The sequence below is a fragment of the Trichosurus vulpecula genome, chromosome 4 (assembly GCF_011100635.1).
Source record: "Trichosurus vulpecula isolate mTriVul1 chromosome 4, mTriVul1.pri, whole genome shotgun sequence".
In the NCBI taxonomy this organism is placed as follows: domain Eukaryota; kingdom Metazoa; phylum Chordata; class Mammalia; order Diprotodontia; family Phalangeridae; genus Trichosurus; species Trichosurus vulpecula.
The window spans coordinates 181,896,284-181,922,913 of NC_050576.1; the positions used below are offsets into that span (position 1 = coordinate 181,896,284).

Sequence of the window (26,630 nt, forward strand, 5' to 3'; positions counted from 1 at the left end):
TTACTAACTTCCTGAGAAAGCAAAACTGCAAACTGCTTTTGATTTGTTTTATTCTGTACTTCCAGAACTATGCTCCAGAATTATTATTCTAGCTGGTTTTCTGGGAAGAATGACACTGAGCAATATTCCGATTTCTCTGGCTTTCTTGGTCCAGTGTTGTAGCATTATATGGCACAGGAGGGAAGTGGGTATAGGTTAATTTCTCCTAACAAATCAGGTCCTGGAAGGATAAATAGTAACTCCTGCTGGCGGGGCAGTCTTTTCTGAGCTGCTTAAAGGCAAAAGGCCTATGAAGATAATTGCCACACATCAGTCTGCAGTCCTTTCATCATATGCTTCCATTTCTACTCAGATAATTTATAAAACTGATCTTGTGCTCAGTTTTAGTTGCTAGGATTGCATATCTGTTTGGTAATAGATTATAAATTCACATCCTACTCTAGTTAGGAGGATACTCTGAGAGAAGAAATCAAAAACTAAGAGAATATTTTTCAGTTATTAGGAAATGGTTTAAGAATAATTATTCATTCCTAAGCCCAAGTGGCCCTTTTCTGTTGTTCATAACCAGAAAACACCTGCAGCCCTCTGGTGCACACAGTGCTTTTCAGGTTGCAATGATTTAATAGGAGTAGTAATAAGTATTTTATTGTGGATCAGATTAGCTCTCCTCCATTATTTTATAAATAATTCAGAAGTTGCAGGTTTGCCCACCTTTTGCCATCTGAATGCCCATTTTGCTTCAGATCTTTGGGATGTCTCCTTTTCATTTGTCTCCCTCTGTTTGTTAAAAGGTCTCTATGTAAACCATTTGTAGTACTCTCTGTACGAACTTACACCACCTTCCTGCCACACAGATATGTGAGGATAAAGTGAGACTACAGATGGAGACAATTTAAAAAATAAGTGTCCACCCAAGGATACTTCGGTGTTGTTGTTATTCATAATTCTGATACTGATTGTAAGTTTTCCATTGGGTAACCCACAGTGTATAAGTAAATATGCTTTTTTGGAAGCAGCATGCTCCCTTTCCAGATGGCTCTATTCAGTACCTCATGAGGTGACCATTCCTCTGGACACAGAAAACCTGGAGTGACCAAAAGTATCTTGAGGAGCTCTCTGCCTTCCCTTTCTCCCTCTTCCTTCCCATATCCCTCCCCCCTATTGAAGAGATTCAGCTAATTCCCACATAAGAAGTAGCTGCAGGAACAGAAATGCCTACCTAGTAGAATAAGCCTGGTCTGGTTTGTTTGCAGGTGGAAGATGAGACCGTTTTGTGCAATATCCCCTACATGGGGGATGAGGTTAAAGAAGAAGATGAAACTTTCATTGAGGAACTCATCAATAACTATGATGGGAAAGTCCATGGGGAAGAAGGTAGACAAAGGATCTCTGGGGCAGGTGCTCAGTTTGGGGGTACATGACATCTTGGTCGCATAACTTTCTTTATAAATGGGGCAGTCACTACATGGCATTTGGGGGACATTATATGCCCAGGAGACAAAACTTTGAATGAATGAATAGAAAAGTATTAAGTGTTTACTCTGTGCTAAGTTCTGGGAATACAAATAGAAAAATCAAGCTAGCCCCTACTTTCAAGGAGCTCACACTCTTAAGTGGGACAAGCAACCATATAAAAGAAAGTTCAGCTATAAGATAGGTGGTAAGGTCTGGAAGCCCTAAGGATGCAGTGATGGGGTAGGTAGCAAGGCCCAGAAGTCTTTAGGTTATTTTGGTATTTCACAAATGAAATTTAAGAAGCACCAGAGTACACTCTTGTACTTAATGAGTGGCTGGGGAAATTAAAAGCAATTTAGCACAAAAATATTGAGAGATTTCTGTAGCTGAAAAAAACCTAAGGCCTTTTTTGGTCTAATATTCTTCTCACCTGAGCAAGATGGTGATCTAGACTTGTAGAACGAATAGAAGGAGGTTGAAGTGGTGGTCTGAGCCTCTTAAAAGCAAGGCATTTAGAGTTCTAGAAAAGGCTAGCTGAATTAGGAGGGTGATAGGGACTGGGGAAGAACTTGTACCTATTATTGTACTGCCTTCCAGCACTAACTTTGTTATTATGATTCAATCCTGATTTATAGCTCCCCCTACTGTTAAAATTCTGATGCTCACAAGCTAGAATATCTTTTCTTCCATTATGAGAAAATCCTGTTCTCTGCTACAGTGATGTTACTACCGATTGGTTTACTGATTACTACATCATTGGTAGGACATGTGCCAAGTATGGGATACATTTTTATCCAAAATTTTGCCTGATCCACTGTGTGCCCAAGGATACATATCATATAGTCTTTAGTCTTAACTCAAGGCTATCTAAACCCATCAGGACCAGTCTTAGTTTCATTGACATCACATTCTAACCCGCTGAGCTACCCACACTGTACTTAGAAAAGAAAAAAGCAACTAATAGAATTGCTCAGATAGTTCTATCAGAATTTAAATTTGTGTTATCTAGAGTGAACTGGCTAATATGCTACTGTAATGAGAATGCTGTCCAGCCTTGGGACAGCCTGAACATCAAGATCTCAGGAGGGTTGCTCTAGTAAGATCTTCCTAGGGTAGCCAGTGCCAGGTGGAATGTGGAAGAGAAACTCCCTTCACACCACTCCTTTTTCAGAGATGATCCCAGGTTCTGTCCTGATCAGTGATGCTGTGTTCCTGGAGTTGGTAGATGCCCTGAATCAGTACTCAGATGAGGAAGAGGAGGGGCACAACAATGACTCTTCGGAAGGGAAACAGGAAGATGGCAAGGAAGAGTTGCCAGTCCTTAGGAAGAGAAAACGACTCACCATTGATGGTAGGTAGAGGTCCTGCATTCCACCAAGAAAGGGCTATTGCTTATCAGAGGCTAATGGGCTGCTCACTGGACTAATTTCAAGGAGGCTCAGTGTTCCTGGCAACACAAAACAGTGTAACCTGCCCTTCTGGGGAATAACAGTGGCAAAATTCAGAGGAAAATACTTGGCATTTTAGAAAGAATACAGTAAAAGTCTATTGTAAAGTAACTTGAAATGCTGTGGTCTGCACATAGGTGGCACAGTGAATAGGGTACTGGATCTGGAGTCAGGAAGACATGAATACAAATCTGGCCTCAGACCCTTAGTAGTTGTGTGACCCCGGGCACTTTACAACTTCTGCCATTTCAGTTTCTGCATCTGTAAAATGGGGATAAATAGTGGAACTTACCTCCCAGCGTTGTTGTGAGGATCAAATGAAATAACAATTATAAAGTGCTTCACAAACCTTAAAGTGCTATATAAATGCTAGCTGTTATTAGGTGTCATCCTTAGGATCATATGATTTAGAGCTGGAAAGTAATTTAAAAATTGATTGAATCCAACTCCTTCATTTAGCTGATGAGGAAACTGAAGCCCAGAGAGTGACTTGCTCAGGTTCACACACCCAGGGAGTAGGAGAGCCAAGATTCTGATTCAGGTCCTTTGATTCCAAATATATTGCCCTTTCCACCGTGCCATGCTCTTTTTCCCCGGCCCTCCTGAATATTAGCCTTTCAATGGGCTTCACCTATATCCTTATATTTCTGAAATCTCCTGCAGACTTAACTTGGGTTATTTTAGCTGTAAATTCATTTCTGTCCAGAGGTGTTGCTTATGTGGGGGCTGCTTTTGTTGGCAGTATAGTCTAGTGTTTGAAAAGGCCAGATGGGAGTGACTTGTCTACATGATTCAAAGGAGCCAGGATTCAGATTTACTGTAGCGATTCCACTCAAAGCGTCTGAGAAAGGGAAAAGGGCTTTTCCCCCCAGGTTCCGATAACAGCCCCCAGAAGCTTTCTGTCATTTTTGATTCAGGCAACAAAAAGAGTTCCAAGAAACAATTTCCAAATGACATGATCTTCAGCGCCATTTCTTCCATGTTCCCTGAGAACGGTGTTCCAGATGACATGAAAGAGAGGTAGGATAAGCTGTCTCAGGCCTCTTTGGGAATGTTTGAATGACGGTGATTCACAACTCATCTTTATTACATACCTACCATGCTCACGATGGAGATACAAAGGTGGAAGGAGATAAAGTCTTTCCCCCCAGTGAGGGGAAACTTGTGGGGAAGATGAGACAAGTCACTGTAATACAAATTAGGATATGATCAGGACAGAGAATCAATCCAGCCAAAGTGCCCTGAAAGTTGTTTTGGCAGTTTCTAGCTAACCGTGTTCACAAAACAACAAGCTTTGTTCACATGGCTGAGATAGATGATTTTCTTACACTTTTTATTACCTCCTCCTTACTATTACCTCCTTGCTGACAACAGACTTGAAATTTGTTGTCTTTTGTTTTTATATCATATTCATTTTCTGAATATACCCTTCTCTATCCAGTGAGCCATCCTTCAATAGCAGAAATTGGGGAGAAAAATGTAGTTCTTCAAAATCAGTCAACACAGGGACTGCATCTGACAGACAGTATGCAGTATTCCATAGCCATAATTTTCCACTCCTGAATTGAAGAGAAGGAGGTATACTTTCTCATCTCCCTATCATAGATTTATAAGACCCACCATATATGAAGGATCATTTTCTGTAGGCTTTTGAACAAATCTGGACAGTGCGTTATTTATTGTGATTTTGCTTTAGTAGCTGATTTCCCCCTGTTCCCAGACAGTTCTGTGTGTACTGCAACTATACCACTTTGTGTCCATTTAGATATGCCTCATTGTTTTGTCAACAGGCCTGGAGAAAGATGCTAATCCTCCCTGGGCAGATTCTGCCTGAGGCACTTGTCAGAGCTCATCCCCAAGCCTTCCCTCAGCAGAGCCCTTTTGCCTCTGTCCAGAAGACTGACCCTTAGAAAGAACTTCTCCCTTTTCTCACATAGGTATCGAGAACTCACAGAGGTGTCGGACCCCAATGTTTTGCCTCCCCAGTGCACCCCAAACATCGATGGCCCTTGTGCCAAGTCCGTGCAGCGAGAACAGTCGCTGCATTCCTTCCACACACTCTTCTGCCGACGCTGCTTCAAATATGACTGCTTCCTTCACCGTGAGTGAGGATGCTTCCTCTGACCTAGCTCCCACTCTTCCCCTTTCCTTTCTACTCCACTCAGGAAACACTAAGCACCATCATATACCTGCTGTATATGAGTTCTGTGCTTGGCACTGGGCATCCATCTGGAGCCTTCAGTTTCTTCCTTGAACTTGAGTATACAAAGAGCCAGTTCCATTTCCGTCTGTTTAGCAGTGGCTCTGGTTTTTGGTCTGCATTGGTGTTCATTTGAAGAAAATAATCACAAGCACCTCTTATCACATCCTTGCTAGAGTGGGAATGTTGGCACTCTATATCAGGGATTGTTAACTTCAGTTTACCCTGATGGTAATTATTTGGTACAGCCACATTCATCTCCTTTAATAGCCATATAACCTACTTTGATTTGGTGTTTTTCCATTGTCTTGATGGAGCATGAGAAACAGTACAGTTTTGTGTTTTCCAGCTTTCCATGCCACTCCTAATGTGTACAAACGCAAGAACAAAGAAATCAAGATTGAGCCAGACCCATGTGGATTGGACTGCTTCCTGTGGCTGGTAGGTACATTCTCAGGCTGTCCTTGCCTTGTTGACTTAACACTCTTTCTTAAGTTGACCAGAGTCCTCATGCTCTTAGTACAGTTCTTCCTGCCCCTGGGAGCATGAACAGGTTGTCACAATCAAATGCAAGTTCTGCTTGTGGGGGAAAGTATGGGAATTGTACCTGAAGGGCAATCTCAGCAACAGGGTACTGCCTCTAGTGAGTTACAGGCTTCAGTGATAATTATTAGCATTCTCCTAAAGAACAAAGTGGCCTCATGCATATTCTTGTATGATTTCTATACACTATTGTATCTGTGATCTCATTATTGTGGAAGATACAGATGACAGTTCATCTACGTATTCTCATCTGGTGTAACTTAGATACTTGGTGCCCAGTAAATCCTCCAAAGGGGGTCTGAGCCATCGTATTGGTCCCTGCTGGTTCTCTTAAAATCACTTGAATACTAATGGAGCAAATGAGTGGTCTGGAGATGACTGCTCACTCTAAAATTGTGACTAGCACACTTCCCTCCTTTTCCAGAGAAGCAGAGTCTCAGTGACATCTTTGACAATTTCTTGTGTGTGGTTTTCTGTTGGTAGTGAATGTACTTTGGCCTGTCGTGCTCACCATATGCTTCTCCATTGCTCTGTTAGTGAACCCCAGCTTTAATTCTTCAGACTGTAGTGCTCCATGACTCACATCCATAGAGCAGTGCAAATCAAATCCGGATCTTGCAACAAACAGAAAGTTTCCTGCAACAAAATGGATGGAGCCAATGTGGATAGATAGAGTAGCTAGTCGCTTCTGCAGTGAAGTTTGAAGGTCTCCCTGCCCAAAACATTTGCTGACCAGCTGCCACAATGCTGGAAATTCTGTAATTAAAATTAATGTCATTCTTTTGGATTAAGTATTGCTTTTTCCTCTTTTAAAATGCAACTTCCCCTGGCAGGAGTAAGTCTTAATGCTGTAGCATGATTGAATTAAAATAAAAGGCTTTCTGACCAAAAAAGAGGAACCAGGGCTTTAGAAGACTATAGTAAACTCTCAAAAGAAAAAAGAGAAAGCTTGCATAAAAGGGAGGTGAGGCATGCCAAATACAAACTTTACCTTTGGCCACTTAGCCTCAAGTTTGGCCCTAGAGCAGGGGTGTGGAACCTGTGGCCTTAAGGCCATATGTGGCCCTCTAGCTCCTCAAGTTTAGCCCTTTGATTGAATATGAACTTCACAGAACAAATCTCTTTATTAAGGGGATTTGTTCTGTGAAATTTGGATTCAGTCAAAGGGCCACACTTGAGGACCTAGAGGGTCACATGTGGCCTCAGGGCCAAACGTTCTCCTGCCCTAGGGGTAGAAGAGATATGGAGAAGTGAAACAAGTATAGGCAGTCATATGGTTAGACTCTTCTTCAGAAGGACCAGTTAGATAACATGTTATATATTTGCCCTTTTCCCAGAGGAATTGTATGGAGAAGGATGGCAAGGAGCTGAGATGATTAGGCATCTAGGGAATGAATATGGCCTTCTTTGTGTAGTAATGACCAAAAGAAGATAGACTGGCATGTGTACATAGTTGGAGTGTGATTATACAATAATACAACTGGTTTTTTAACCAATATACTACAATTCATATATCCAAATAAGATTTGTCCATTTCAAAGTAATCGCCTTCATAGCCTAGGTACTTACTCCAACAATGCTGCCATTTCTCACATTTGTGAGAATTGAGATTCTTTAGAAAGTGCAGCACAGTCATTTGCATACCCTCAGTGAAGACATATTTTCATCCTTCAAGGCAGATATAAAGATCCAATTGAGCTTTAAGCATATTTGGTAGATTCTTTATAAAAGAATTATAATAGAACATAGACAGCCATTATATAGGATGGAAAGGTGTGGAGGGATTACAGTCTGTAGAAGGTGGCCATAATGATGAGAATCTTTGAAAGTAAAGGTAGATATTAATTTGGGGAATAGTTTTTAAAAAAACTTGTGGAATCCAATCTAGTGAACGAAGATGGATAATCAAGCTGGGTAAAACGTTGTTAGAAACAAGGTAAAATTATAAAATAATGATAAGAATAACAACTGGTCCTGTAATTTCGCTGGTATTCAGACCTCAGAAGGTGAAGAAACTTTTTCTACCAAATGCAGGTGTGCATCTTCCCTGCGATTTATAGTCTTAGAAAGTTTCCTGGAGCACTAAAAGATTATGATTTACTTAGGGTTACATAGCCAGTGTGTGTCAGGGCAAAGACTAGGAACCAGGTCTTCCTGGCCTTAAGAATAGCTTTCTACTTGATATATGATGCTGCCTCTCAAAATAGTGGTAATAATTTTCTTACGGCACTAAGGAGTAAAAAGTTGAGAAAAACAGTCAGATTGGACTAAGTATATGCAGTGACCAATACTGGAAACAACACAATTGGGAGGGTATTGAGGGATCGATCATACAAGGAAAAGAATGTATCAAAGGCATGGGAAAAAACACTTCACCTTATTAATATAAAAAAGGTGACTGAGAAAAATGTTAGTATCGTAAACCAAAAGATGTACTTTGCACTTTTAGAAAATCTTTGGGGTTGATGACATCCTTGAAGAGAGTGTTAATAGGGAACGAGTAGGCTTTCGCAAGGAATATTCCCAACAGTGAACTAACCTTTACTAATTTACAGTTGACAGATAATACAAGATCTCACTGTGATTGTTTAATTTTGAAAAAGCATTTGATTCAATGGAGCAAAATACTACCTCAGAGGCTCTTTTCCAACAGGGTGTCTCCCATCCATACATGAGAGTGGTTTAAAATTCCTTAGAAGATATAACAATAGAAATAATTCTGCTTAACCCTCTTCTGATTATAAACATCAGATGAGGCATAAAATAGGGAGATGTATGTTTTGCCAAAGATTTTGCTATTGTGATAGAAGAAATTTAACACATAGTACAAGTTGAAGAGGGATTCCCTGTGGATGGTTAGGTATTCTAGACACTCCTAATTGTGAGTGATATTATGCTGGCTGCATCAAGTCATGGAACATTGCAGAGTCTCTTGGAAGAAAATCTATACCTACTCAAAGAATTTGGCCTGACCATCCACTTGAGAAAGACCAAGCTGATGAAGAATGTCCATTACCCTGATTACAACATGCTTTTAGATGGACAGTCTGTAGAGTTTGTCCATCCGTGTGTGTGTGTGTGTGTGTGTGTGTGTGTGCGCACGCATGCACGCGCATGTGTGTGTATGTGTATGGGACAGATAGACAGTAAGTTGGTCCCAGAGTTGAGCAGGAGGAGGGGAGTGAGTTGGATTACTTTCAGGAAACTTTATACCTCCTTTAATGATGCCAAGCTTCCTCCTGGAAATAGACTCATTAAAAAACAACAACAGTATTCTACTTGGATATAAAAGTTTTCTGAAGAATTGAAATGCATATCACACAGAGAGTAATAGAGAGATAGGTACATGATGATGTGAACTGGCTGCAATATAGAACCAGTGAGGAGCGTCAAAGACTAATAGGTGTCAAAAATGTCATGAGAGAAATGTGATAAGAAGAGAGGATGGATTGAATATAGGGCAACAGCTGACTAATTGACAATCAGAAGGGAAGGAGGATGGAAAATACGTTTATATAGCAACTACTATGTGCCAGGCACTGCACTTAAGCCCCTTTTAACAAATATTATCTCATTTGATCTTGACAACAACCCTGTGAGGTAGGTGTTAGTATTATCCCTCTTTTACAATTGAGGACACTGAGGCAGACAAAGGTTAAGTGACTTGCCCAGGGTCATACAGCCACTTAGCTTCTGAGGCTGGACTTGAACTTCCTGCCTCCAGGCCCAGTGCTCTATTCACTCTACTGAACCCAGCTATCCCTCAGAGATCTCCACTGGTATCCTTGAAATTTTAGAAGGAAGGAGGAAGGCCTCTTGAACACTGGATAGACCCTCTGTGTTGATCTCATGGGAAGACATGAACAAGAGTCACAACATCGGATGGGCATACAAGAATAGGTTGTGATCTTCATCAGTGGAGAAAACATCCAAATTTATGAGATCGCATGTTTGAGTTTGATCATTGAAAATGATTTTCTTGTATGACCCATTCACTAGCTCTTAAGGCAATTCCAGAAGAGGAGTTCCAAAAATATTTTGAGCCATTGTGGTAGCATTGGGATGACCAGCATTTCCTAACTAGCAAACAGACCTGTAAAAATGCATGTTGCCAGTCATTTTTTCACTACCGGAGTTCACAATGCTGATGCAATGAGAACTATCGTGAAAAAACTGGAGCTTTTGAAAGAACCTGTGGGTTCCGAAGTTGAGGCAAGGAAATGTAGTATAGCAGCAAGGAGGGCAAAGAGTACTTAGGAAACTTGGTTTCAGCTCCCAGCTTCTATACTAGTTAAATGTTTGACAAACAAGTCACTTAACCTCCCTTGTCCTCATTTCAGTATCTGTAACATGATAAGGTTAGATGATTGATCTCTAAAGTCACTTTCATTTCTATCTAAATATGTGAAATTGTCAAAGTATGAATGTTTAAGCAAAGCTGCCTCTTTGAACAGACAGACTTTTAGGCAGTGCTAACCTATGGGTAGACTTTTCTCATTCACAGCTTAAAGTTTTTGTACTTCACTTCTTTACATTGCTATTGCCACCAATTAGAAATTTATGAGCTAACAAGTGTTGTCTTTTAAAAATGTAAACTTCTAATTGTAATGACCAAATTTGATCCCAGAGCATAGATAAGATAATCCATCTCCTCCTTGTCTGGGCAGAGGTGGAGGACAGTGGTTGTACAATATTGTATATGTCATCAGATACAATTACTGTGTTGGTTATTTTTTGCTGAACTACCTTTTTTCTCTTTTTAAACTCTTTTTATATATTCATTGGGATGAGAAGAGGGGATGGTTGTATTCAAAAGATAATATGATGTAAAAACCACAAGGTATCAATAAAAATAAGATTTAAAAGGTTTTTTCCCCCTAATGTAAACATCTCTAGAAGGATATTATAGTCCAGGCCTGACTCAGTCTAGTTTCAGGGTTCAGGCTTGGGATTAGAATGGAATGAGACTTGCAGACCATCCTATACTTAACAGAAAAGAAATTTACTTAACAGTGGCTTGGAAAGGATACTCAAGATAGAGTGCTGGTTCAGGTAGAGGTAGCCCCCCTCATCTCTTTAAAGAAACTCGTCTTGTCAGCAAAGTTTGATGGGTCTAGTAAGTATGGTGACTTATACAGCAGTGGGACATCCATCAAATCTGAGGGGCACTGACTCCTCGTGGACTGGCCTTTTTATGGCCTAGGTGTCCAGGAAATTGACCTTTAATCCCTGGACCCACTAAATCTTGAGGACTGCTTTCTTGCCTTTTAGGGAAAAAACTAGCCTAGTCTATATAGTAGGAACCCTATTAGATATTGCTGCTACCACACCCCACTCGTTGGTGACAAGTTCCTAAATATCTGCTGAAAGATATTCCAGCACTTAAATGACCTTAGGACCATCACTAGGTATCCCTGATTTTGGGAATCCTATAAGCCTGGAATAAGAGCTTAAAACAGAAAGATAGGGGTGGGGGTAGGAAGCAAACAATATACTGGTCTCCTGAAGGAATGCAGTATCCAGGGAACTAAAATAGAGAACAAAGACCAGAAATCTAAGACTTCATCCCCTCCTTCAGAAGCACTATGTCCTGGATCTGTCATGTGGTAGATTATGTTAGGGGCAGTGTGAAGGAGATCGCCTAATGGAATGATAATGAGAACAAGCAGCACCAGGAACATCAGAACCACAGAGAAAATGATGGCACAATTGCGAATTTTCGTCAAGGTTAGGGTCATCTTTAGTAAGGTAGGTAAGAGGTCATTACCCTCTTGTACACAGCCTATCTTGCTGCTAGCATCAATGCCAAGATTTACCTTATACCACCATCCTCTCAGTATCCCCCAGCCCACCAGCCAGGGCTTTCACCTTCCTGGGTGCCTCCTGGAGGGGGCAATATCAAGTCTTTGTCCCTTTAGACTCTTCTGCTAAGAGACCGTTCTCTTCTTCAATGGGAACTGTGTAAGGACTCTCACCTTCATCCAGGGATGCAGGATCACTACTAAATAAACTAGGAGAGCCCTTTTCCTCCAAATAAGTACATATTCATCATAGTTATGATAGTTTCATCTCCCCTGTGTCACTAGAGAGCAAGGCACCTCCCACCAATACTACCCCAACCCCTTTCTGGGAAGAAGTCTGAGCCATTTCCCCAGGGTATACAGAGCCCTTTGAGGAGGTGAGGAAGGGGGAGGACTATAAGGCCTTTACAGCTATTCCAGAGATAGAATAAGGAAGGGCTGGAGAGGATCAGTCAGAACTGTCTTCAAAAACAGTCCATCCTTATTGGGTAAGTCATTCTGGAAGCTGGATCCAAAAAGCCACTGGACCAGAGAGGCCTCCTTCTTTCTAGGATGGCAGCAATTCATGGACATAGCTTCTGGTAGGTGAGACAGCCAACCTCAATAGACAGGGATATGATAATGAAGCAGGGGCTTATCTTTTGTGAAGGTCCAGTTTACCATGCGAAGGCAGGTTGAGGCTCACATAGAATAGATCTGCCTGGCATATGGAGCCTTATTGAGCACACATAGTTGCCTCATCCTCAGGGAGATCATATGGTCCCTAAACTACCACAACATGCATCATCTTGTTTATTCAGCAGAGGGTATATGATGTTTTTCACGAATGTTGACATACCCTAGAAACAACTACACAGAGGAATTCTCAACAGAATTCCTGTATTGATCCTGACCTCGAATGAGAGAGCCATTGGTTGTTCAGTTTTGTTCTCTCTAGCCTCAAACCACTTGATCAAACCCATGGCCATCATCCAGGAATCATAGGTGAAGATCTTAATCTGCCCCATCCCTCAAGGCTTCCTCACACACCAACTATGAGGCTTATAACTCAGCCAACTTGGAAGACTTGCCAGATTAATTGTCCATGAAGTCCAGTATATTCATGCTTCTCTCAAAGTGTACAGAATGTTCTTAAGGAGCCAGGAATATTGGACTAGGGAAGGAAACAGTGTACTCGGCTAGGCCTCTTACGCAATTGCAACCTTTTCCTGAAGGGTGCCAATTTCCATTTTCATTTGTCAATAGAGACCTCCCTACACAACTTGTAGAGGTACCATCATGCATCGCCCAATTCATGATAGGTAACTGGACAAACAGTGATGGCATTATCCATTCAATAGCGTTTGAAGCTTAGTAGCAAGTGGGCAACTGCTTTTCCAAAGTATTTTTCAAAATACCGATTGCCTGCCGCATGGAACTTTCAGCCACGGAAGCCTAACGTTTAAGTGGTCTGACCACCCTCACTTGGCCTGGTCTTTATAGCCTGAGACCTCAAAAAACACGGGTTTTCATGCGGTCATAAGGGCCCACAGCCTGTTTTGTACCCCACTTCAAAAGAGGCAGGCTTTGAGGTGATTCAGCAAACTGGGGCCATCAGGATGCCCAAATGAGGAAAATGATTTCTCCAGAACCCAAAGAATCTAGTAAGCCTCTGGGCTTTTTAAAAACCAGTAAATCAATAAACATTTTGCAAGTACCTCCTGTGTGCCAGGTTGGTGAAGCAGCTGTTGGCAGTTTGTTTGGACTATGTCTGGAATTGTCGAAATTCTCCTTATTCACCGTATTTCCCAAAACTTGACTGAGTTGCCTGGACCCTGGATTTTCTTTGGGTTGACATCCTGCCTTTGTCCTTCATATGGACCATCATTGGATTTGAGTCTCTGCTGACATTGGCTGGTCTGGCCTAATTAGTGTTATCATGAATGCTGTCTGGAAGAATGACCTCAGTTTTTCCTGTGACAACTTTGTCAGCTCCCTAAAGTCCACTGTAAGCCAATAGGTGTCGTTTGCCTTGCCCACCACTATCAGTATGGGACTATAAGGAGATTTGGCATAATGAAATATTCCAGCTTCCTTTATCTTGATTGCGATTAACTGATATTAACTTAATAGGATGTTTCAGGTAATTGCAAAAGTTTCCATTTCACTCTACCTGCAATAAATGGCCATACATGTACCAAATCCTAGGAACTCATGAAGATTCTTTCCTCCATGGCCTGTCCTCCAAAACTTCCCATGGAAGCTTGGAGACCCATTGGTGGTCTCTTGGTATGAAAGTAACCTGTTTTGTTGATGTCCATTAGCCCTTTTTATATTCCAAATGGGATACAAGTTTTAGGAGATACTTTAGGCTTTGATGAGATTGAAGGATCCTTACTGCCCTGGTACTAGATAACATAGTAAAATTTTACTTGCATGACCTATAGGCTGGCAAGTGATTGGCTTCTTATCAACTGCTTTGGGAAGTACATCCAAAGCCCTTATGGGAGAGGGTGTCATAACCCTCTGCCCACCTAATGTTGGTGAGCAACCATGCCTTCTGCCATCCCCAGGACACCTATTTACAAGAGCCCAGATGACTACTGCAGGTGTCCCAATCTCCAGATCTTACCAGTTCTGCCCTGGTCCGTATGTGTAGGAAGGAAAGCATATGGCAAAATCTAAAAGATAGTATCTCATTGCCCCCAATGCATGCTGGTCATATAGCATGGGCAAGCGGGAAGTAGGGAATTGATATAGATCCTATCTACCAAGCCCATCTCTTTTAAGAATTTCACATCCTCCCTTTCAGCCACACCTTGGAGAATCAGCTTTAACAGAAAGTCATTTTTATGGGTCCAGGGAAGCACAATGTCCATCATAGCCACCTAAAAAGAGAAAAGGAAAGGTCTCCATCAGGGCCTCCAATTTAACTAGCTTTGCAAATGTCTTCTTGAGGTGTCCAAGCAGATGTAACCCTGTCACAGGGAAGGGCTCCAGATTGGTTACAGTGAACAGCGCGTGCCTTAGCCATTGTTCCAGTGACTCATCAGGATGATTAAGCTACTTGTAGAGGTCGTGGTAGGGTAACCCCAAGGCTTTCATGACACCAAGACAGATTCTTAGTTCTCATCTCCCCTTCCATTCCCATTCATTATAGCCTTGATCTCAGTGGTATTCAGTAGGTTTTCCAGTGACCTTAGGGTCAGAGACTATATTTGCTCATAGCCCATTGGTCTTCTCCCCATGCCAAGGTTGTCTTTGTTTTTTAAATCCGTCAGCCACATTTTGATGCCTTCAGATGTCTCTAGTTACTCAAACACATAGGGACCATTTTTTTTTATATTAGTGCTCCAGCTTTTCTAGAACTTTTTCTAGAACTATTAAGAAAAAGCATAGGAATGCTTTCCTTATCACTATTAGTCAGCTTTCTTTATCACCTATTGGGCTAACCCTTTTGTGTCAGCGAGAGCCTCTCTTTGTCCCATTGAGAGGACTCTCCCGTAGAATGGCAGGCTTCTTTTTGAAAGCCATCCAGGCCTTACTCAGGTCCACTGGTTCAGGTTTGGGATTGGAATGAAATGAGACACTTGTAGACCATCTAATACTTAACAAAAAGAAATTTGCTCAGCAGTAGTATGGAAAGGCTATATAGCACTGCTTTAGGGAGATATAGCCCCCCTCATTTCCATAAAGAAACTCTTTGGAACAGAATTTGTTAAGTCAGGTGGATATAAAGACACAGCAGTGGGTCAGCCACCAAGTCTGAGAGGCACTAATTCCTCATGGACTGACCTTTTTATGTTCTAAGGTAAGTGGTGTCAAACTTGGATAGTAACAGGATCAGTAGGGGCCACTAACCTGTGCATAAGTATTCCTGTGGGCCACATATCAACTTAGTTTTAGAATGTAATATTATGTTTTATTGTGGTTTTGTTTATTTTGTTAAATATTTCCCAGTTATATTTTAATGTGGTTCAAGATGCAGTCTTTGGTAGCATGTTTGATACCTCTGCGCTTGGCGACCAGGAAGCCAAGTTAAAGGCTCAAGCCTTAGCCCCCTAAACTGTTAAGTTTTAAAAACACCTGTCTTTTAGGGGGAAAAATAAATTAATCTAGCCTATATAGTAGATATTGCTCCTACTTCAAAGGGTCTAGGGGCCTTTCAGTCATTCACAGCTTATCATGAATTTATTCAGATTCTGTACTGAGGAAATGGGGACTTCTGGTTGGGAGGGAGGTAAGTTAAAGTATTTTGGGGAACGGAGCATTTTGTGGCACTTGCCCACCTCCTTCCCACCAAAGTAAGAAGCACTTGAGTAGGGAGGCTTAAAAAAACATGAAAGCACTGGAGGCCAAGGGAAAGGGACAACAGGAGATAGGAAAGTTGGACATAAAAGGAAGAGGAACAAAACCTGTTTTTCAAAATTTTGCCTAGGGTTGGCCCCACATCAGAAAAAAAAATTCTCTTGTCCTATATGAGCCTATTTCCAGAACCCTAAACTCAGAGTATTTCCATTAGTAACATTACAAATTAAATAGGATTTGTTGGCTGTCCTGGAAACCAATGACTATACCATTTTTAAGATTGCTATTATGGAAAAATATCTTTTTATATCCAAATATCTGACTTACAAATGAGCTTTTGGAATACAATCCAATTGCAAATTGAGTGTTGCCTAAGTTTACATGGCTGGCCATGGGACAGTTCAAAACGTGCTACTCCAATACCACAGTGTGGAGGTGACCTAGGTTCTCCAAGCCTTTGCCGAAGAGTTCAAGCTGCTGATTAGACTAAAGGATGATTTTTAATATAGATCTATTGACAAGCTGCTTTCTGCCTAGGAGCCAGCAATTGATACAGAAAAGTTTGTCTCCAGGGTTTTGATGAATTCCTTTTGGCCACAGTGGTCTATGAAGCAGACAAGTTTGTCGTCTTTATTTAAAAGCAGTACCATCACTCTCTGGCCTTACTCTCTTGTATACACAGATGTATAGAAAATGGCACTACAAGTGCACCTACCTTCAGGAATAGAGGTGTGTGTTAGTACTCAGGGCCCACAACATTTTAGGAAAAGAAGACAAAAAACGTCATTAAAGGGTCTTGTTTCGTATCTACACTGTGTCCATTGCAGGAAGGAGCAAAGGAATATGCCATGCTCCACAATCCACGGTCCAAGTGCTCTGGTCGTCGAAGACGTCGGCATCAAGCGGTCAACGCTTCCTCCTCTAACACTTCCACCTCTGCTGTGGCCGAGACAAAAGAGGGCGACAGCGACAGGGACACAGGAAATGACTGGGCCTCCAGCTCTTCAGGTATAGTGGGGGACTTAGAATATACTTTTACTTCCTTTCCTCAGTATTTTCAGTGTTATTGTCCTCCTTCTCATCTTCTGTTCTACAGAGTTCAGGGAGCAAATGACTGTCCCACTATTCTTAATGTCAGTCAGACTGTTGTCCAGGCACATAAAACGATTGCTTTCATAGGTGACTAAAAGCATGGAGATGTCAGGTTATCTTTTCTAGGCTAACTGAAAGCATATTCAGGATGTGTTTGATAGGAGGAGGATGGAAATGATATAGACTTCATCCAGTCGTTCATTCCAGTTTTCATTTTTAGCTAGGTGTCCATATTTTGAGAGCTTTCATTCCACATGGTTTGGAAGATATAAGTATTCAATATGGCAGCATCTAATAAAAGCTATTGTTCTTAAATTTATATTGGTCAGTGTTATGTAAGTCCAGGCAGTTGTGGGCAGTAGCTTTGTTTATGATGATACTCCAGTTCCAGTTGAGGTTATCTGTTGAATTCTCAAGGATATTTTGGTGGTTTGTATTTGCAGCGTGGGGATTGGTCATGTCATTGTTGCCAGTGAAAATAAGAACACAATTACATGAAGCTTTAAGGTTTGTGAAGTACTTTGTTCCCAGCAATCTTAGGAAATGGGTAACCATACAGAGAATATGTGGGCCCTCATCATACAGTCTGTCCAGAAAATTCCTGGACACTCTGAAGTATGTAAATTCATTTGAGGAAATGCTCACTTTTGGAGATTTACTTTTAAGTATTGCTGTACGTTAAGTATACACGCTCTTGTTCTTCACTAGCCTGTCACTTTGGTAAGATATCGATTGTAGGGCGTTGCCCTTAACTTTCTGTTTTGCTCGTTCTTTTCTTCACCTCTCTCTTCCTGTTCTAGAGGCCAACTCTCGATGTCAGACACCCACCAAACAGAAGGCCAGCCCTGCACCACCTCAGCTGTGTGTAGTGGAAGCACCCCTGGAACCTGTGGAATGGACGGGGGCTGAGGAGTCCCTCTTCAGAGTGTTCCATGGTACCTACTTCAACAACTTCTGTTCAATAGCCAGGCTCCTGGGCACTAAAACGTGCAAGCAGGTACTGTCTGAAAATGGAGTAGAACAGCAATGAGTAACTGAGTCTGTCTAGCCAGCCAGCCACCTCCCAGGCTGTATCCTAGGGCCAAGTGTCCAGAGAAAGGTTCCTTCAGGTGTTTGCTTATTTCAGATCCAAGCTCATGTATAGAGTTATAGAGTCATATAATCGTGGAGCTGGAAAGGACCTCAGAGATCATCTAATCCAAGCTGTACTCGAATGGGAATCTCCTCTGTCTCATATCTTTCTCATAGCCAGTAGTGGTCAATGAGCCTCTACTTGAAGACCTCCACTCATGGGAAACTTACTTCCTTTTTAGGTAGCTCATTCTGTTTTTGGACAGCTCATTATCAGAAAGTTTTTCCTTATATTGAGAAAAATCTGCTTCTCTGCAACTTCTGCCTGGGACTCATCACCCATTTTTAGCTGGGTGACATGTAGTATAACAGTATTGCTGCTGTTTCTTCCTCCATTTAAACTCGTACAGTGATCTTGACTATGTTCTCCCACCCATTAATAGACTTCCTCATGTGAGTATATCTTCTTGATATTCAGTGCAACTCTACTGCCTCTACTATCTAATCTGTTCCTTATGAATAAAGTATATCCTTTTAATTATGAGCTGCATCCCTTTAATTCTTAGTGATACATATAAGATCACATTTATTTCATTGCTTTGAAATTCTTAATTCACTTTTACCTGTATTCTGTGCAACTCTGTCTATACAACCAAGGCTGTGAAAATTATTCTGTCCCTCTTTTATGGCTCCTGTGAATTACTAGGTCCTTCTAATATTCTTCCTTTATTCTATCTACTTTCTGTGTTATTGGATTTAATGTATGTATGTGGGCAGTTTTCTCTCTAATTTTGGTTTAAAGTCTTGATTAGAACCAAAGTTCTCTAGGCAAATAGATTTTTATCAGCCCTCACTAGATACATTCCAAGCCTGACCATGAGCCCATCACTCCTGTATCTTTAGCTCTAGTCTAGAAATTAAAATCCCATTCCTTCATCTTCTTAACCAGTCATTCACTTCTCCTATAGACCTTTTTTTTCCTCAAGCCTTTAGTCAGCAATACTGAAGAAAACCCCAACTCTGCCCTGAGACATAATCTATAGAGATGCTTACTGGGTTCCTTCTGGCAGTATCCTTTGTTTCCACGTGAATCATCAGAAGTAGATATTGGTTGTTAGGTTTGATGAGACTTAGGAGTTCTCTTTCTGCTTTGGGGAGGCAGCTTGGTGCAATGCAAAATGTACCAACTCTGGAGCCAGAGCACTGGAGTTTGAATTGTGCTTCTGTGTGATGTTAAGAAAATTCCTTGACACCCCTCCCCCCAGACTCCATTTCCATTAGACTGTGGGGCTCCTCTAGGTCAGAGATTGTCTTTGGCCTTTCAATAGATGCTTTATGGACCAATTGAAGACAGCATGCCTCCTGACTGTTCTTGTCAGGTTGACATAGGGCTTCCTCAGTATCCTCTAGCAGGGAGTTAGCAACTACCAGAACTTATTTGTTTTTTCCTGGGATCTGATATTAGACATTACACAGAAAGCTGCTTCCTCTTTAGAAGGTCCACCTCTATCCTCCCTGGGAATGGCCTCATTCATACAAGACCTCACATGCCCTTCTTTTTCATTTTCTTCTCTATGTTATGTTCTTCAGTCTTCTAGATTCTTTTTCTTCATTTTCTCTTTGAAGCACTTCTTTCAAGGAATACTTCATTTACCCTGGTAAGAGCAGAGGGAGTAGAGGGCCACTAACTATTTCACCCTCTAGAGAAGGTTTTATGGAGCCACAGGTTGCCCTAAGGTACAGGGTCTGGATAAATTCGATCTGTTTCAGTTCTGAAGGATGTCTAGGGAATATTTGTGCTCACACCTCTTTTCTATCTTTATACTCAAGTGGCCACCACCAAGCTGCTTGCAACCTCTTCCTTAACGATTGCTGAAATTGCCTCATCCTTGGTTTCAAAAACTCTCCTGAATGATCTTCCTTCTTTGGTGAAAGTGGCATTCCAGTAGAATGGTGGGGTCCTGTGAATTAAAGGAGTTCACACACTCAAATCCCTTTACCATCTCTGATCTGGAGTTTATCACTCAAAGGGAATGGCTTGGATGGTGTCCTACTAAAGTTAAATCTAATATTAAGGTGATATGATAGAGTTGAAAAGCTCTAGAATAGGAGTAAGGAGACCTGGGTTCTAATTCCAGTTCTGTCACTAACTAGCTGTGTGACTTTAGAAAAGTAGCTTGTGCTCTCTGGACTTCAGTTTCCTTATCTGTAAAATGAGGAGTTTGGAGAAGATGACCTCTAATGCTCACGCCAGCTGAATAATTTTGTGACCATAGAAAATGGTGAGAACTAGTGACTTTCCCTCTCTGAGCCTCAGTTCTTTTGCTAGATGAAAGGGGTAGACTAGGTGATTGCTAAGATAGCCCCCGACTGTAGCATTGTCTGTTTGATTCTACATCTTTCCCCCAACAGAGGGGGCTCATGCTCAGAGCCAGGTACTGCTGTGAATACCAGCCTCTTGTGCAAGGCCAGAATCATTTTGTAAGGCTGTAACTAGGTGAGATGGGGCAGTTGCAGGGGGAGAGTTAAGGATCTAAAAAAACACTCCCCAAAAAACTATTGCTTAGTTGGAGCAAAACATGAAGGGAAAGCCAGTGATCGGGCCAGCATGCCTGTGGTCAGTACTGCTCCCTCCCGGTCAGGACACCAACTGGAGAATTAAACTACAAAGCTATATGACCTCATGTGTCCCAAGCAATCGGGACCCCCAGGGGCAATGAAGCCAGCCGCCTCTGAACCCTCTAGAGCCGGCTATCAGCTGGGGCCCTTTGTCCGGCCACTCGGCCAGAGGGAGAGTGACGGGGCCTGTTGGATTTCTCTTCCAGGTCTTTCAGTTTGCAGTCAAAGAGTCACTTATCCTGAAGTTGCCAACAAATGAGCTCATGAACCCCTCGCAGAAGAAGAAAAGAAAACACAGGCAAGGGTTGAACAAAGCACTTTTTGTGGCTGGGATGGGTATCAATCCTTTCTGCTCCCTATGCTTGGGCCTCCCCTTGGACTTCCCATCTGCGTTCCTCCCAAGCAGCATGTTCTCAGTCAGTTTAGGATGATGCAGCTAGGAGGAGAGCATGCACACACTCCCTGGGGGCCTCGGTGCAGCTCCTCCCCCTCTCCCCGTTGTTACCCACTGGTGCTCTTCAGTCTTTAATGGCTAGGCCTGGCTTCACATTTAAGCTCTTAGCCAGTGAGGCAGCAGGAGCTGGCTCTGTTCCCCTGGGGGCAGTCCTTCCTGGCCTGATGGCTTGTTAGCATTTTAGACCCTGCTCAGCTCTGTCCACAGTGCGTTCTCTTTCTTAGGTTTTGGCAGCTTTTGTTGTTTTCTTTCTGGGTTGTATGATAGTGCTGCCTTCTAGCACTTGCCTAGCATTGGAATTTGTAAAACTGTTCTCACTGTCTTGCTGCCATGGCTGATGACCATTGCCTAGTAGCAGCAAACACTTCTGGGCATGGAGGAATAAGACTAACTCACATTTCCCAGCACTAAGTTTACAGAGCACTGTCCTAACAATAACATGAGGAGGTAAGTAGCGCAAATATTATTAGCCCCATTTTACAGCTTAGGAAACTGAGGCTCAGACAGGCGAAGTGATTTACCTATGGTCACACAGCTAAGTGAACGTTGAGCCAGGGTTCAAACCCCAGGTGTTTGGACTCTTTAAGTCCAACATTTTTTCTATTATACTTTGTAGGTTTCTCTCAAGTTCTTTTCCTTAAAGTAAACAGTCTCATAACAGCCAGCGGGGCACTCCACAGGGTAGAAGTTCCCACACATTCCCCCCTCCCACCTCTTGATCTGGAACCCTTTCTTCTGACCTTCAATCTCTGTCTCCATTCCCCACATCTATGCCCCCCAAAGGGAGTTACCAGTGTCATGAAGGAGACATAAGGTTTTTGTTTTATCTTGTTTTTTTAATGTGCTAGAGCCCAGGCTTCATGTCAGATTTTCCTGGGCAGACCCTAGTTGCCAAACCACAGTGTCTCAGAATAGTTTGTGTTTTATCCAGCTGCATCTGCAGAACCCCTCAGGACTATGGTCCAGACCCTACTCCTCCTATCTTTTTCTTCCAGGCTATGGGCTGCACACTGCAGGAAGATTCAGCTCAAGAAAGGTAATGTTGTCTCTCAGACTTCTTCCATCAGTTCAGTCATCAGCCTGTCCTCATGTGGCCACCCACCCATATCACCCCTAAGGCAGCTGCACTTGCATACCCTGAGCAGCTCCCACAGGTGGCAGGTTTCTCTGCGGTCATTCAGAAGAGCTCAGCTTCTTACTGCAGCTGAGAAGGCCACAGCCTTGCTCTTAGGAGTCGATGCTATGGCCTTTGTCTCTTTGGTGGTGTGGTGTCTGCCAGGGTCTAGCTCTCATTTTTAAATAGATGCTCTGTAGTTTTGGTCTTCTCTTCCTCCCCCTTATATCCCAAAGTGATCTGGAAGTTAGCCTTACTTTTGATTTCTTCTTACCTGAAAGGTAGAGGTATACAATGGAATATAAATTCCTCGAGAGTAGGCGGTTTTAATTTTTGTCTTTGTATCCCTAGCACAGTGCCTTGCACTCATAGTAGGTATTTAATAGATGTTTGTTGAATTAAATTGAATTCTCCAAGGCTGTGACTGCCCCAGCCTCTTTGGATTAGGGTGTTGGGAACTGGGAAGAGGGGCAGAAAGCATAGTCACAGCTGTGTCACTGGCCTGTTCCCTATCTCCTAGATAACTCCGCCACACAGGTGTACAACTACCAACCCTGTGACCATCCAGACCGTCCCTGCGACAGCACCTGCCCCTGCATCATGACCCAGAATTTCTGTGAGAAGTTCTGCCAGTGCAACCCAGACTGTAAGCCTGCACTGCACATACCCCCACTGGCATACCCATAACCTAGCTTTCCCTTCCTTTTCACAATCTCTAAGCTGCCTCTGGACCCTCTCACATTCAGTATTTGGCATATGTCAGGCAACCTGCCTCGGGTCAACAAGGGATTGAAAGTCACTGGAAAGCCTTGACTTTGCAGGTCTACAGAATTGCCTACCTTCCCCTGTTTTACCTTCAAGTGGTAAGATGGGGACTCTGGACACTTGTTCAGTGTATCCCACAAACACCCCCCCCCCATTTGGGGGTCTTGCTATTTTCACAGGGCATTTTTATAAAAATTTAATTTCAAATTTGTATGTTTATAATGCAATTAAAAGTAATCCATTTTAAGATAATTTGGTAGGAGACAGGGACCTGGTGACAGCACAGAGTGGAAGGTGGGTAAGGGAGGGAGGATAGATTGCTTGCATAGTCCTTTCCCTTACCTCTCCCCACAATGCTTCTTCCCCCTCCACCACCCCATCCCTTGTTGGCGTAGTTTACCATCAGTTCTGACCACAGTGGGCTGATTGATAAGATAGCAAAGCCAGAGCCTGCACAGCTTGGGGGCCAGGCAGTTAGAGTTATGAGTACCTTCTGCCCACAGCAGATAGACATCTCAGCCACAGCAAATCATTCTGGGTAGAGCAGTAGGTGGAGGAGGGGGGAGCAGAGAGCATGCATGGTACTGTCAAAATGATACTTGCTCTTCAGGCAGGATTTGCCAGTGAGAAGCACTGATTGTGTTCGTTCCAAGGTATTCAGTCACCTTCCCTGTCCTCATAAGCAAAGGGCAAGATGATGCTGGAAAGGGAGCTAAGAGCATACTCTTTTTAGACATTTGGTCAAGGAGGTCTAAGTCTTAGGATCATGAATTTAGGACTAGAAGGACCATTAAGGTCACTGAGGCCAATTCCTTCACTTACAGATGAGGAAACTGAGGCCCAGAAAAGTAAAAATGATTCACCCAAGGTCAGGTAGGCTCTAAGTGCAGAGCCAGGATTTGAACCCAGGTCCTCTGACTCCAAACCCAGTTTTCTTTGTATAGTCCCACACATAGATGCTAGATCACAGAGCTGAGAAATTATATAATTCAACTCCCTTATTCTATAAATGAGGAAAACATCTGATACCCAGGAAGAAGGGCCGTATACAAGGTCACAGAGGTAGTTAAATAGCAGCTCTGGGCTTCAGTCCCCTGTCCTTTAACTCCAGCTCCAGCGCTCTTTCTCCTATACCACATTGCTTCTTTTGGCCAAGATATTTTGTGGATTGGATATTGGGTTGGGGGATCTACTCTGCTCCCCACAGTATCCTCAAGTCAAAGCCGTCCCATTCACCTCACTGCTGCCCTGTGAACCCCTCACTCTCCCTCACCAAAACTCCAAAGAGGGCCATGTTTGCTCACGGCACATACAGTGATCTGGCTGACTCCAGCAACTTTTCCATTGCCCCTCTCAGGTCAAAACCGATTCCCAGGCTGCCGCTGCAAGACCCAGTGTAACACCAAACAGTGTCCCTGCTACCTCGCTGTTCGGGAATGTGACCCTGACCTGTGTCTCACCTGTGGGGCCTCAGAGCACTGGGACTGCAAGGTGGTCTCCTGCAAGAATTGCAGCATCCAACGAGGTCTTAAGAAGGTGTGGGCTCAGGGGACTGACTCTTGCATGGGGTAGAGGGGGAATGGTTTCTGAAAGCTTTCCTTTCTCAACTCCCTGGAGCCTCCTGCACTGTAGCTTCCACACCTCAGAAGTCGAATGTTCAAAGCCATTAATTCTCTTTATTTCCTTCCTCCCAAAGTGGGGAATCATTCAAAGATCCAGTGCATTTATAGCTGACTAAACTGAGGGGAACAGAGAGGTGGGGTCTTGCTTGTGCCTTCTCTTCTGCTTCACAGATGGCAATAAATTCCTATGGCCTCAGAACTAAAAAAACCCACCTCCACCCCCAATTGGGGGGGTAAAAGAACTCACTCCCCTCATGTTATGTTGGCTCTTCCTCCTTGTCCCTCACACAGAATAGGATAGCTTTGCATCTTTCAGATCCTTTCAACAATTGCCCAGTGCTCTTCCCTATGTCACAAACCCCTGCCCTTCCCCGTAATGGCTGCCATGTAGCCTGAGGTCTCACTGCCTCCTCTCTAGCACCTGCTGCTGGCCCCCTCAGATGTGGCTGGATGGGGCACTTTCATCAAGGAGTCTGTACAGAAGAATGAATTCATTTCTGAATATTGTGGTGAGGTGAGCTCTGCAGGTTTGACTCAAATTCTCACAGTGGGTGAGGCTGATAACACCCCCTACTTTTTCTGTGGGTTGAGCAACTATGAATTACTCCCTAAATATCTCAGTTCAGCTCTCATGTGGCCTCTCTCAGGGATTCCAATGAACCATCTGCAGCCCTGAAACAAGCCACTGTTCATCAACTCCCAAGCAACCCGCTCATACAGCAAGAGTGGTGGGAGGTGTTGGATAGGCTCACTAATTTTACTGTTAGGTGGCCTGGGGTGGGGAATGGAATCACCCTAAGCAATAACTCCTTGTGTCTCTAGGATTCTGGTTCCTTGCGTGCATCTCTGACTCCTTCACTGAAGGGGAGTTGTCCTGAGTAGGCATTTCAGTTTACGTCCTCATTTTGCACTCTTCTGTCTCTAGCTTATCTCTCAGGATGAGGCTGACCGTCGGGGAAAAGTCTATGACAAATACATGTCCAGCTTTCTCTTCAACCTCAACAATGGTAGGAGACCTTGTCACCACTCATCCTTAGTGGTTTTGGGCCAGCTCTTCTTCCTCACAATCCCTGCTTCTATGGTCTATACTTCAGGTCTAGTCATAGACCTGCCCTCACAGGGGGCAGGTGGGGAAAGGGTCTTAATATGACTCAGTTGGTATAGCACAATGCCAAAACCCACCTGCTGTAGATGAAACAAACATTTCCCCAATTGTGTGTGTGGTACCAGCACCTGATTCTATCTGTGATACACAGTAGAAGCCTCACTCCCATGAGTAATGGGTCTTAGGGATTTCAAATGAGAAAAGCAGTAACCTGGAGAATGTAGGATGCCTCCTCCTATCCTGAGAAGCACACCTCTATATGAAATTCCCATTGAACCTAAATTTCTGCTGCTTTGGGGAAGTTACTTGACCTAAATATAAAAGGCCCTAAGGGTTGTTCTTTTTATGGAGGACAATGATGAACCTATGCCTTTTCTTTATCTCCTACAGATTTTGTGGTGGATGCCACCCGGAAAGGAAATAAAATTCGATTTGCAAACCACTCAGTGAATCCCAATTGCTATGCCAAAGGTAAGTTTATGGGGTAGATGGTGGGACAGGCTGAGTGCTAGGCTACCTGGACCCTTTTCTCTTGATGTATATGGGAGGGCACAGTATTTGAGATTATTCTTTCCTTCCCAGAGGGGCTTTTCTCATTCTTTACTTTGTCCAGTTAGAAAGAGCCCTCTCCCCTGGACACGTCATCGCCACCCCAGCCCATCTCAAAACTCTAGTCAGGATAAAATCTAAAGGCACTTGAAAACAGATACCCTCACTGGCCATTTCTTGACTTGGAGAAATCCCTAAGATTAGACTGCAGGATCAGTCTTCCCTTCGAGGGACCATCTGCAGAACTTGAATACAGAGAGAAATTTTCCTGTATCACTTAAAAGCTGGAGGAATTGGCCTGAGGTTAGCCAAGAGCCTTCAGACAAATAGCCTTTGGTTTGTTTTATTTCAGTGGTGATGGTGAATGGAGATCATCGGATTGGAATCTTTGCCAAAAGAGCGATTCAGGCAGGGGAAGAACTCTTCTTTGATTACAGGTAAGACCATTAATAGAGGCACGCTGTGTAGCATGGGAGGTGAGTCTGGAGGGGATGAGGGCTGAGGA

At 43.0% G+C, this 26,630-nt stretch overlaps 1 protein-coding gene across 1 annotated transcript in view; it reads left to right on the forward strand.

Moving 5' to 3' along the window:
* Window positions 1-26,630, forward strand: part of EZH1 (enhancer of zeste 1 polycomb repressive complex 2 subunit) — a 40,909-nt gene that overhangs the window by 11,618 nt on the left and 2,661 nt on the right. The window contains exons 6-20 of the mRNA XM_036755904.1: window positions 1,254-1,374; window positions 2,627-2,806; window positions 3,821-3,923; window positions 4,841-5,004; window positions 5,453-5,544; window positions 16,562-16,742; window positions 17,627-17,823; window positions 20,723-20,814; window positions 21,966-22,006; window positions 22,605-22,730; window positions 24,207-24,385; window positions 24,890-24,985; window positions 25,397-25,478; window positions 25,967-26,047; window positions 26,478-26,562. Coding sequence (XP_036611799.1) covers window positions 1,254-1,374; window positions 2,627-2,806; window positions 3,821-3,923; window positions 4,841-5,004; window positions 5,453-5,544; window positions 16,562-16,742; window positions 17,627-17,823; window positions 20,723-20,814; window positions 21,966-22,006; window positions 22,605-22,730; window positions 24,207-24,385; window positions 24,890-24,985; window positions 25,397-25,478; window positions 25,967-26,047; window positions 26,478-26,562 — 1,820 coding nt within the window. The remainder of the gene's footprint in view (window positions 1-1,253; window positions 1,375-2,626; window positions 2,807-3,820; window positions 3,924-4,840; window positions 5,005-5,452; window positions 5,545-16,561; window positions 16,743-17,626; window positions 17,824-20,722; window positions 20,815-21,965; window positions 22,007-22,604; window positions 22,731-24,206; window positions 24,386-24,889; window positions 24,986-25,396; window positions 25,479-25,966; window positions 26,048-26,477; window positions 26,563-26,630) is intronic.